This window comes from Bufo gargarizans, chromosome 11 (assembly GCF_014858855.1).
Source record: "Bufo gargarizans isolate SCDJY-AF-19 chromosome 11, ASM1485885v1, whole genome shotgun sequence".
In the NCBI taxonomy this organism is placed as follows: Eukaryota; Metazoa; Chordata; class Amphibia; order Anura; family Bufonidae; genus Bufo; species Bufo gargarizans.
Genome location: NC_058090.1, coordinates 83747993 through 83761168, shown reverse-complemented (window position 1 = coordinate 83761168; position 13176 = coordinate 83747993). Strand labels below are relative to the sequence as shown.

At 44.9% G+C, this 13176-nt stretch overlaps 1 protein-coding gene across 1 annotated transcript in view; it reads left to right on the top strand.

Moving 5' to 3' along the window:
* LOC122921382 (NACHT, LRR and PYD domains-containing protein 12-like) overlaps positions 1 to 13176 on the top strand; it is a 131656-nt gene that overhangs the window by 103505 nt on the left and 14975 nt on the right. The window contains exon 8 of the mRNA XM_044271359.1: positions 6244 to 6409. Within this exon, the coding sequence (XP_044127294.1) occupies positions 6244 to 6409 (166 nt within the window). The remainder of the gene's footprint in view (positions 1 to 6243; positions 6410 to 13176) is intronic.

Below are 13176 nucleotides of genomic sequence, written 5' to 3'. Positions count from 1 at the left end.
TGCACTGACCCGCGGTGTGTGCACAGACAAGGGTATATGAGAAAACACAGGGAAGTCTATGGACACGTGAGCTGTCCACGGAGGACACAGATAGATGACTGGCGCGTTAATCAGCCTGTACGGGGTCAGAACTTTTAAAACATGTTTTAAAAGTAGTCACTAAAAAAAACTAAAAAATGCAACAACTTCAGCAGGTTTTCAGCCACGTTTCTTTCTGGACGTCTGTGAAAAGTTTTTCCTCTATAGTGAAAGATGTAGAACCGCCAGATCTCCAGCACGCTGCGCTGCTGAAAAGAGGCAGAAAAAAACACATAATTAGAAAAACTCCAGGAATAAAAATCTTCTGTGTGATACTTTCCATAGACCTTTACTGCAAAAATCACACTCCAGAAATCACCAGTAAAAAGCTGTGTGTGAACACAGCCTCTGGAGACGAAAAAATAGATTAAAAACCGCAGCACTCCCAGTATTGAATCCAATTTTGTGTTTATTAACACCAAAAAAAATAGCAATGTTTCGACAGCAAAGTCTTTTTCAAGCTATATAATGTTCCAAGTGGACACTAACACATATTTATACATACTACTCAATCAGGATTGGTTGGGGGGCTGTCCCAAGGTATCAGAAATAACCCCTCCCCTTAGACAATTCCACCTGTAATATCCACAGTGACCTCATTACCAACAACTTACATGTGTGACAAAAATCCATGTATAAACTAGTACTTACAACACAGCTGAGCCCAAGGAACAGACAAAGACATTGAGTAAGGTGAACAGCGTCTCCAGCATGCTACTGTGCATGCCTGACTTTCACTTCCTGGTCTCCGTAGTAGGCAGGCATCTCCAGCGATCATGTGCTTGACCACATGACTAGGACCTTACATCGTTGCTAGGACACTACCCCCATTGGCGGTTACCTGATACATCACATGTTCCTATGTGTCTCCATATCCATGCAAACACAGGTCCTACTAAGTGTTAAACCTCTTCATTATGGCCAGGTCCTATACATAAGAGAAAAATCATCACTACAGCAAAAACTATATGTGCTGTTCACCGGTACTCTGCATATTATATATAGAGATGTAATAAAACATTATATACAGTTTCTGGCGCAACATCAACTTCAGGGCTAGGTATATGACAGGGCTTGTTACAAACAGGTCCCTATAATTAAATGAAACCCACTGGATATGTCCATGGGGTATACTAATAAATGTATGACCCACAAACAGGTCCATCCCCATCTCCTAGGGCCCAGCGGAGGTCTCGATCTCTAATACCCCGGATAAGAGTTATGGGACGTAAGGGTGCAACCCCAATCCGGGGAAAAAGGGAACACAAAAAGGTACATACTTATCCCCAGAACCTAGAAGGAGTCCTATTAATTGACAGCAAAGACACCAATGGTTCTCACCAGCGGGGAGTGTGTAGAGATTACAGCAATTGCCATTCATATCAGGGACAAAAAGGGTAGGTGCACTTCCTAACCCCTAAGAACGTCAGGTGCCCACACCCTAGCAAAAAGAGTCCGCTCTCATTTAGAGAGGTCCCCTAGTTTTCCAATATCCCCTTCATTTGATTTGCCTCTCTGTCATTAACCACGTGATAGTACCATCCCTATTGCCATCCGAGTCTCTTCCAAACTTCACTCTATCCCATAAGTTAACCTTCACCAGGACCCAGGTAGGAAACGAATAATAACATATATATATAATACCAATTTTTACAAACTAATAATGTATTTCCCCATGGCATAAATCCAGCGATCCATAGTCTTCATGAATATCCAGTTAACCAGCTCCTCAGTAGTGTGCATCCATAACTGCACATAATTCCATGACTCAGATGTATGTAGTACCATGATATCTGTGAAATATACAAAAATCAGGTATAAGTAAATGTTAACATGACATCTGTCGGGTAATGAAGCTTATGTTCCAATAAAAACAACCCCATTCCTTAATTCCCTGCGGCATTTAGAAGAGGGAGCCCACCTTGAACTCCCGATTGAGGCCCTTAGGTGCCAGAGTATCAAGCTCAAAAATCCATTTAAGTTCCAAACGTCTCAAAAGTCGTTCCTGATCCCGCCCTCTGGGCAATAGGGGAATACCATCAATAATTCTAAACCTTAGTTGTGCCACATTATGTCTACATCTGTAGAAATGTTCTGGAACCGGGAGTTCTCCCTCCAAATCCCCAGCCTGAGTTTGTCTCTTTGTGTACAGTTTTCAGATCGAATACCGATGTTGATTGATCCTCAGCTTACAGGCCTGTGTGGTCTCTCCCACATACAATTGACCACACGGGCATTGTAACAGGTAAATCACAAAATCCGAAAAGCAGGTGTAAAAACTCCTGATCCTGTATTATTTGCCTGTGCGGGGATGAGACAAGGTGTCTCCCTTTAGCATACTATTACAATTACAACAATTAATGCAAAGGTACAAACCCTTCCTATGTGTTTGTTCCTTCACTGGCCTTTGTAGTTCAGAATGTGTCAGGCTATCACCCAGGTTTTTCACCCTCCTATATGACATTAAGGGTGGGGACTGAAATTCCTCTATATCCAGAAAGGATTGCGCTTAAATCTGCCAATTGCGCTTCAGTGCTCCTGCTATCTGTCCACTCATTGGTGAGTATACAGACACAAATGGTACCCTTTTCTTACTCATTAGCTTTTTCCATGTATTTAACTGAGATCGTGCCTGTTGCTGCACTCTATCCAAGTGTCTCTTGACCAAATTTTTAGGATATTTCCTCACAACAAACTTGTGTCCCATCGTCTGTAGTCTGTCATCTACCTCTCCTTCAACTGACACTATATGTCTTGTCCTCAGTAACTGGCTATATGGAATGGATTCCAACATATTTTTAGGGTGGGCGCTATCGAACCTAAGCATGTTGTTCCGATCTGTCGGTTTTACAAAAAGATCTGTCTGTAGCCCATCCTCTGTCACATAAACCAGAGTGTCAAGAAATTGTAGAGAGAATTTGTAGTGAATTTTAATTGTGTATAGATGTAGTGAATTTTAATTGTGTATAGATGTTGTTCAAGTGGTCATGGAATTCCTGCAGATTTGCATCCATCCCTGTCCAAACAAGGAAGATATCGTCTATATACCTCATCCACCCCCTCACAAAGCGGTAAAGAGTGGATGGGTATGCCAACGATTCCTCCACGTATGTCATATATATGTTTGCATAAGTTAGGGCCATATTCGATCCCATTGCGGTCCCCCAGCACTGTACATAGAACTCCTCCTCGAAACGAAAATGGTTACAGGTCAACAGTATTTCTAATAAAAAGCACACAGTCACGTAGCTCCCTCGGATAATCTGTGTCTCAGTGACCATTGTATTGCGTCCAGTCCCCGTTCATGATCTATACTGGTGTACAGACTTGTTATGTCAAAGGACACCAATCTGTCATTTACATTAAATTCCAACTTCTCTCATTTATTTAGAAAGTCAGTTGTGTCCCTTACGTACGACATGGCCCCTGTTGCCTGTGATCTTAATACTTTGTCCAAGAAAATGGCCGCGGGGGCAAAAATCAAATCGATTAATGCAACTATAGGACGTCCAGGAGGATTGTATAAATCCTTGTGGATTTTAGGGACAGTATATAGTATCGGTGTCACTGGGTGCTGCTATATAAGGAAGGAATGTAACTTTCCATCTATGAGATTATTAGCATAGGCATTATCAACCAAAATTTTTATCTTTCTCATAACCTCCAATTTCGGATCAGCATCTACTCGTCTTATACACCTCCCTATCCTGTAATTGGCTTCTGATCTCAGCAACATATTTCTCCGTGTCCATAACCACTATCGCTCCTCCTTTATCGGCCGCTTTGATGGTTAGTTCCTTACGCTGACCAAGAGAAACCAATGCATTTCTCTCTGCCCTGGTCAGGTTGGAATCATATTTCTCTTGTGAAAATGTCCTCAGTTTCATTATATTCGACTTGACCAGAGAGATATACACATCGACTGTCTTGTGACTCTGGGTGGCTGAAAATCACTTTTCAAGTGTAAGCCCAACTCCCTGAATGTCAAGATACTGTGTTTAATGTTCTCAGAAGCCCCCGGATATGGCATGTCCAAGGGCTCCTCATTATTGAAGAATATTCTGAGTCTAATGCGTCTAAAAAAAACTCATTAGGTCTATCTCATTCTGAAACCAGTCAACATCAGATAGGGGACAGAAGGACAAACCCTTGTTTAATAACATGAATTCATTATGTGATAGTTGTTAGGAAGAGATATTTACCACCAATTAAGTCCCGTTCATGATCGTCTTCCCCTGCACGCCTGTCTTCCCTGATGTATTACAGAGGTCTTGCTTCCCATGGGCGGTCTCATTGAGCGTGTCGTACGGGCTGTGACAAATACCACACCTCGTGCCCGCTTGACGTCAACTACGTCGAGCTTATGAGATGCGGTATGGTCACGGGTTTACCAAAAACGTGACGTTACACCCTCCAGAGGAGCACGTAAGGTCAGCTTGGTACATTTTACACACACAACTCCTGTCCACGCGGGCACAGAGAGGCAACAAGCTGAGAGAGCCTTTTCACTGCCTCATTGAAAACAGTGCTGTCTCAACCTGGGAAATCTGCCACCAGCTCTCGTTTGATATAAGCCTGGTCCGTTAACGGGATTATATAGGGGGAGACACCAACCCGCGGTAGCTTATAACTAGGCCAAAACACGGACGTGGGGATTCGTGATCGAGATGCAAGATAGCACAAGATTAAATTATAGATTTAATTGCCGTAAGGGCACACTAGATTTAACACAGTATACACAGAGAATATATACAGTGGTCTGAGGTTACAGATTACAGGCAGGTTATATGGTTACAACAGGGTTAGGCAGTGTAAAAGTCAGTTAACCGGGTAAGATGAAAGTTCCTTTTGGTTGGGAGATGTTCTTGGCTGGAGTCCACATGAAGGGCCGTGATCTCAGCGAGTTCCTGGGTCCCTCTAAACACATTTGTAAGATGTGACCCCTCTTCAGAGAAAGACCCGCCTGCTTGCTGGCACCAGACTTTTAACCTGTAGCCGGCCCCTCCCCTGCCAGCCTCAGGGAGGGGTCCACTCCCCCTCTTCTGGGCTGGCAGCAAATAACCCACAAAACCCTTTAGGGTTCATAGCTCCAGACCAGAGGGTCACAGGAAGATGGTTCTAGGACCAAAGGACCTGCCTGGGTTCCGGCTACAAGTAGAGTCCAAACCTGGTACCGTTATTTGGTTTCTGTGGGGGGATATGGATATCTCCCCTCGCTAATGTCGCCCTATTAAACAAAGACCATGGGCACGTACATCATGGCCACCGGGACACAAATATGTATCCGGTTTGCACCTGCGATGGCCATAATTCCTTATGAAATGTAGGTGCCAACATGTCTGGGAGGTCGCATTGATCCTGACAGGGCTGTCACCTCCTGCTGGGTTTTTTCCTGCAGGATTAGGCTTGGCTCCAAACTGGTGGACTGAGGTGTGGCCTTTTCCACTTGGGGCCTCCTTGAAGCCTGGACCCCCTGGGGCTTTCTTTCTTGCCAACTGACACTCAGATGGCTGGGGGGGGGGGGTGGAAACTTATTTTGCATGTACACTGAACATGCCAAGAAGTGAATCAAATGACAATCAGGGCCGGGGGCTTTGAAGCAGGGCCCTCCTGTGGAGTTCACTACCTCCGCTATCTGTCAGCAAATGGGGGTGTGAGGACATGGCTGACAGTAAATATTAATCCATATTCCTCACACCTCCCCCTTTTTAGAGGGCGCCAGGGGGCAGCACATTCCTGTGTTCCCCGTGCGCCCATCCGCACCCTCTCTGGGGGTGAATGGCAAAGTGGTACGGCTGGAGCGCCAGGCTCCCACGTACCCACCTCCCATTCGTTCCTGACACATGGAGTCACCTGCACTGAGCCTGCCCCTGAGACCACAATGGCTGGCATCAGTCGGTACTATAAACGGCCGCGTGCTGTCAGCTGCTTGTAGTACCGGGAAGCTAGAAAGGGCATCCTCCAGCGCCTGGAAGGCCGTCTCGCAGTTGATTGTCAAATCGACTGCGGAGGGCAGCTTCTTCCTGGTGTGGTCCGTCAGAGGCCTCACCAGGCTACTATAGTGGGGTGCAAACTCCCTATAGTACCCGGCGGTGCCCAGGAAGAATATCACCTGGTGCTTGTCCCAAAGGGTGAGCCTGGATGAGCTGGCATCCCCTCTCCCAGGTTCCGGTTCCGAGGCTTCACTGCCTGCCTGGGGCCCCTCGCTTATGTCCAGCTGGCACTTTCCTGGTGTAAGGGTCAAGCCTCCCTGGCAGATCTGCCCGAGCATCTGCGCCAGATGCTCTCGGGGATCCTCCCCTGTAGGACCGAAGACGACAATGGCCTCCAGGTACGCGGCCACGTACCCTTCAAGTCCCTTAAGCAGCTTGACCATCCGCTTAGAAGTGGCAGGGGCATACTCCATGCCCAAGGGCATCTTAGTGGACGCCGTCCTTCCGGGCGTGCTGGCTAACATTTTCCGGAAGGGGCGGCCTTCTGGGTGGGCACCTGCCTCCTGCGCCTTCTGCCTACCCCGGGCGTGGTCCAGGGTGACCAGGTACATCCTGGCATTGAGCCACTGGTGCGCGAGGTACGGTCCCTCCCAGGCCGCTTGAATCTTATCCTGAGGTACTGGAACCAGTATCCACGCTTGCTGACCCACGTGATGGGTCATCTCACAAGCCAACTGGTCGTACCCCCGCTTCTAGGCGGTCTGGGCCTGCCCCATACTGCCGTTTCCTGGCACAACCGTCCTTGGTCCCAGACCGCCCTCTGGAGGTCTGAATCTAAGGGAGTCTGTGCCACATGCTCTTTGAGAGCTTTCAAGCTGGCGCAAGCCCCTAACGCCACCTGAAACCCCTGGTGGGACGTGGTCCGAATAGATGAGACTGCCACGTCCCCTGTCAGTTCTACTAACTGCTGGTCCCTAGGCCACTCCTCCAGTGAGCCCTGCTGGACTGTGACCCGGCACGGCTGTCCTTGGTCCCAGACCACCTGCTTGAAGTCTGAGTCCGAGGGAGGCAGTGCCGATTGCTCCCTGAGAGTGTTCAGTCTGGCGTCAGCCACTAACGGCACCTGAAACCCCTGACTGGACGTGGTCAGAATAGACTTCCTTCCTTCTCAGGCACAATTATTTTTTATTTGATGAGATTTTTTTATTTGCAAGTGTCAGGGGTGTCGATGGGGGCCAAGTTCTCTCCCTCCATTACAAATATATTTATGGCATGGTGGGAGGGCCACTTTCTCCTCATCGACACCTCCCCTTTTTTGGATCATTTACTCTGGTATGGACGTTACATCAATGACCTGCTGATGGTATGGTCTGGGGATGTGGCGTCCATACCAGAGCTTATTATGCACTTCAATTCTAGTGTTGACTGCAGAGAATTTGTTTTTCAATTTGATGACACTAAATTTCAGTTTTTGGATTTGTGCCTGAGGGGGAACATTTCCACCCACAGAGTCAACACATCCACACATCGGAAACAGCTTGCTGGAAATACCACATAACTAGCTCACTCATGTCATCCTTCCTACACCATTCGTAATATCCCCAAAGGAGAACTGATCTGTGCCCGCCGCAACTGTTCTGATCAAGAGGTCTTTGAGATGGAAGCCTCTAACATTAGTGACAGACTTTTGCGCAGGGAATATTCACGTAATAATATAGAGCGGGCCACTAAAATGGTCTCTGACATGAACAGACAATCCCTATTTTATCCCAAATTCTCTCACAGAGAATCTGAAAGTACTGACAATGAAAAACATGCCACTTATTTTGTTACACAATTTAGCCAAGAGTTTCCTGCTATCTGCAGGATCATGAAAAAATATTTCCATGTTTTAAATTTCGATGGTAACTGGTCAGAAATTGTGTCTAATGGAATAAAATGTGTGGCTAGAAGAGCGCCCACTCTGGGCAATATAATCAGCCCAAGTTTCTTTACAGAAAAAAAAAGACCACAAGCCACATGGCTCCACTATAAGGGCAGCTTCAAATGCGGACACAGAAAATGTACTACCACTACCATTGAAAAAACTTTTCGATCTACCACACATGAAAAAGAGTACAAAATACAGTCTTACATCAATTGTAATACTAGGCATGTAGTTTATCTCATCACATGTGTAATATGCTCTTTGCAATATGTTGGCTGTACTGTTAATCCATTAAAGAACCGGGTACGTAAACACATATCCGACGTGCCGCACTATAGAGACCATAATGTCTCTGCAGCCAGCCTGCATTTTGCTATTTCACATGTGGGAGATGTGTCCAGCCTTAAAGTTAAAGGCATAGAAAGGGTCTATCTGCCACCAAGGGGGGGAGATCACAGAAGGAAACTCCTTAATAGGGAGGCCTTCTGGATCTTCCAGCTGGGATCCCGTCAACCCCAGGGATTAAACAAACGGCACGATCTTATTTTACAATATTGATTGCATGCTATATATATTTCTTTTCATTTATTTATTTGTTCCGGCTGTGGATGTTAGTGCCAGCCGACTAGTTAGGGCTTTTCACAGATCCCACCCGGATAAGGTTGGCCCGGGGTGTCCGGAGGTCACCCGTAGAAGGGGGGGTACTGTCATGCCCTGCTCAGGCTATGTGCGGAGGTCTGCCAGATTGGCAGCACGTGTCTAGCCTTTTGTTTTGGAGTCAAGCTAGATCCGCCTCCCTTCAGGTGCACTGGGTGGGGTCGTTGGTTTCAGTTTAAATCACACCCACTCCCAGTGTTCCGTGCGGGTTATAGCTTCTGTCTGGCTCTGTGTATGCAAGGAAGGAAGGATTGTCTGTTCCTGCTCAAAAGATAAGTTGCTTTTTGTTCTCTTGTGGTTTTGCTGTCTAGGCTGTTAGAGAGACACCTGCCCCTCCAGGTTCTGAGGGAGCAGGCTGCCTCTATTCCCCTATCACCATCTTAGGGATTTTAGGGTATTTTCAGCCCAGGCTCGAAGACACGGTATTCCCACCTTAAGGGTCTTATCGTGGGCATAGCAGTATAGGGAGAGCTGGTAGGGATATGTTAGGAGGTGACCTTTATCCCCAGCTTCTCGCCTAGAAACTTGTTTGTTTCTTTTTTTGTGTATTTTATATCCTGTCCGCCGTGACAAATGGTTGCGCATCACTCATTTCTTCCAACTGATGTGTAAATAACTCCTCTGACAGATCAAGTGAAGCGGCTGTGGTGCTAGTGTTGGTGGTGGCGGCAGGCGGGCGAGTGGTAACTTGAGAGGTGCCCGAAGCTGAGCTGGAGGAGGATAGTGCGTCAAGGTTCCGAGTGGAAGCTGTAGAAGATTGGGTGTCCTGTGTTAGCCAGTCAACTATGTCCACAGAACTTTTCGAGTTCAGGGTACGTGGCCTCTGAACACTGGGCATTATTCTAGGGCCAAAGGAAATCGCAGCACCACGACCACGACGGCCCCTGCGGGGTGGCCTGCCTCTGCCTGTCATTTTTTTTCCGATTAGTTGTACTATGCGTGCAAGCTACTGTGACACCAGATAAGAGTGGTGGAACTGGGCACTGGCAGTAGTGGGCACAGTACACGCTGTAGGCCTGACACACACGCTTTCAGGCAACTGCAATTATATTACAGTGAAAAAATGTTTTTTTTCTTTTTTTTTTTATGCAAGCTACTGTGACACCAGATAAGAGTGGTGGAACTGGGCACTGGCAGTAGTGGGCACAGTACACGCTGTAGGCCTGACACACACGCTTGCAGGCAACTACAATTATATTACAGTAAAAAAATTGTTGTTGTTTTTTAAATGCAAGCTACTGTGACACCAGATATGAGTGGGCCTGACACACACTGGTAGGCAACTGCAATTAGATTACAGAGAAAAAAAAAAAAGCAGGCTGATGTACTAGCCCTAAAAATGGCCTTTTGGGGTGCTGTCAGGACGCTGTCCTTACAGCAGATCAGATGAGTCTTTGAGGACTGGAGTGGACACAGAACACTGGCCTAGCTATTGATTTCCCTATTAAATTAGCAGCAGCAGCTGCACTGTCCCTGCTCTCACCAACACTGCAGCTTCCGAATGAATCTGAGATGGATGCTGTATTTGCTTTTTGCTAGGAGGTGGGAGGGTCTGGGAGGGAGGGTCTGCTGCTGATTGGCTGGAATGTGACTGCTGACTGTGAGGTACACGGTCAAAGTTTGCTCAATGATGATGAATAGGGGGCGGACCGAACCTCGCATATGTTCGCCCGCCGCGGCGAACGCGAACAAGCGAGGTTCGCCAGGAACTGTTCGCCGGCGAATAGTTCGGGACATCTCTACTTATCAGACCAAAACCAAGTGTCCTATCTGTCATCTGTCTTACAGTCCATTATACTGCAAAAGTCAACTTAGTTGTTCCTGACTCATCTTGATAATATAACACCGATTTGACTGTGATTTCCCCCTTATACAATATGAAACAAACAATACGACATGAAACAAAACATTATGGCTCTTATAGTCCTGGCACTTGATTGCAATACGATCAGGCTCTACTTCCAATTCGACAGCAGTGGCGGCGGTTATCAGAACTTGATGTAGATCTTCAAACAGTAGCTCTAGGACTATCCACACGTCTCTCGTTTCACCAGTACCCAATATCCTGATTGTAAAGAATGAATTGCTTCTATACAGTCTGGATTCTAGGAAGCAACTAAAACTTGGAAATACACATTAGACAATTCATTTGTGCAACAGACAACATCATTTTGGAAAACTACTATGCTGCATCTGGAACTATTGGAGAAATAGAGACCTAATCCAGGGGCATTCACAAAGAGTACTTCATAAGGACTTATTCTTACTGTTAGATGTGTACCGGATGGAGAAAGGCCACAGGGGTAGGTACTCTCACCTCAGTCAGTATCTTTTAGCTGTAGCCTCTACAGGCCAAATCTCTGAATATCCTGGAAAGAGATCAATATAGACACAGACATAATCGCACTGTTTCACCTTTGTTCTGAATGTAGTCAATCCGCAGTCTCTGAAATGGGTAACATGACCTTGGCATATGCCTTCCTGGAACTCCCATAGTTCTCCCGTCATTATTACAGCATTCACCTTCAACTAACCTAGTGGCAGCATTGTTGAACCCAGGAGCCATTCACCACAGAACCCAATCACACCTTCTCTCTCTTGATTTGGCCACGTTCTAAATCCATCCTCTTTAGGTAGAGTGCCCTCTGAAGGAAGAGTTTCTTACCAACTCTCCAGAGTCCAATCATCACTTCTACCTTTGTCCTTTGATGTTTTCTTTCAGCCTCTGTAGCCTGTATCTGAAAAAGAAACTTTTTGGAAGTATAATGGCCCTAAGCCATACCGTATCACACAGATTTCCACTTAGCATAGACTTCAGGTAATAATGTAGCCTCTGCCTTCTCAGGCAGCATCAGGACATCAAACATCTTTCATACACTCAGCATTCATTGATGGGCTTACCCATGGATCCAACAAAATCTCTGCTTCACCAGATTAGACCAAGATAATGAGTGATACCGAAGGCATACCTGGATTAATATTGATGTTCGCAGTCTTACCCTCAGCCATCTTACAAACCTTAGCGAGTGTCTTCAGCTCTGTCTCCTGCACTAACATTGCTGGACGGAGTGGTTCTTTCTTGAAAACATCAGATTAAGTAGGAACAGCATATTCTGTCCGAGATGACCCATCTTCCAAGAACCTGAAATTATCTATCAGAAACTCAAAAATGTGGTTATTAATTGGAGACGGTCGTGTGAATTAGAATTTTTATTTACTACTCTAGCACTTTTTATTTTTATTTACAGAGGTGGGAAAGTATATATTTTTTTTTTTTACAGAAGTGGGAAAGTACTACTACTCCCAGAAGGCACTACTACTCCCTCCCCCCCCTCCAGACGCAGCAGAGTAGTTGGATCTAATTTTGTACATCCTTAAGACGGTCATTAATTGGTGAGAGGAGTAGGAATTGCATTACTATCACTTCCTACACATGTGATACTACCCTTAGCCATTTGAGATCATGGAACATGTTTGCTATGAGTCAATTGTCAAGGTATATCTTTTATATAAAATATAAATATTTTATATATAAAATGTCAATAAAATATGGAAATCAGTCAGGAAATCCACTAGGCGGACATAAAACGCCTTTTCTTTTATCTTGAGACTCTAAATTAAATTTATGCAATTAATGAAAACAAAGGGGCAATCAATTATGCAAAAATATATGTAATAATTTATTTATAAATTAGTAAAAATCCAATATAAAACAGACATAAGATCAAAGGAGAGACAAATTGATGCAGTACCAACAAACCACCACTAGATGGTGGTGTAACCCACTATCACTTTCTTACCAGCACAGAATTATTTAAAGTTACATAAGATAAGATATAAATGCTATATCTTTATCAAACCGACCAATAATTAATACATCAAGAGAAAGTCAGGATTTTCTGTTTACCAACAGGTTATAACATGACAAAATACAGATTAATACAAGAACAATAAATGTTGTCCCTTGACTCTGTCTCAGCCTATGACAATCAAAAATATAAATGATATTAATATGATATTATATCCTACTCGGCTACTCAGACTATGGAAATATAATTTCCCAGAGTTTTTCCTCTACTCAGATAATGTCTAATCTCCCATTAGCAATATGCATCTTTGCTAAGAGGACAACTAGCATTTAGGGAGGTGTTTAACACTATACGTTCCCACAGTATGGGAACTCTTGACTATATGCTGAGAGGAATATCTTATTAATATCACAAGCAATAAATAATATACATTACCAAGTCAAGGATGGACAGAGTTTCGGATGGGACCAGTTCTCATGAGTTCTCTAGTGGTCAAAATATAATTCAAGTTTCTTTTGATATCCTTTATGGATCTTTTCTTTCTTCTGATGGTTTGATCTCCATCTATGTTCCTATCCAGCAATACTTAACCTCCCTGATATCTTACGTTACCTCCTCTTGGATTATGATCTCCCAATCAACTGAGGAGGGTGTAACATATGTTAATACTACTATGATGTAATCTTAACCCTTGATATGCTTGAGAAAACAATTTATAAAATAATATAATATCGTCCATCTACCTCTAGATGGCACTGTTGTACCACATAAC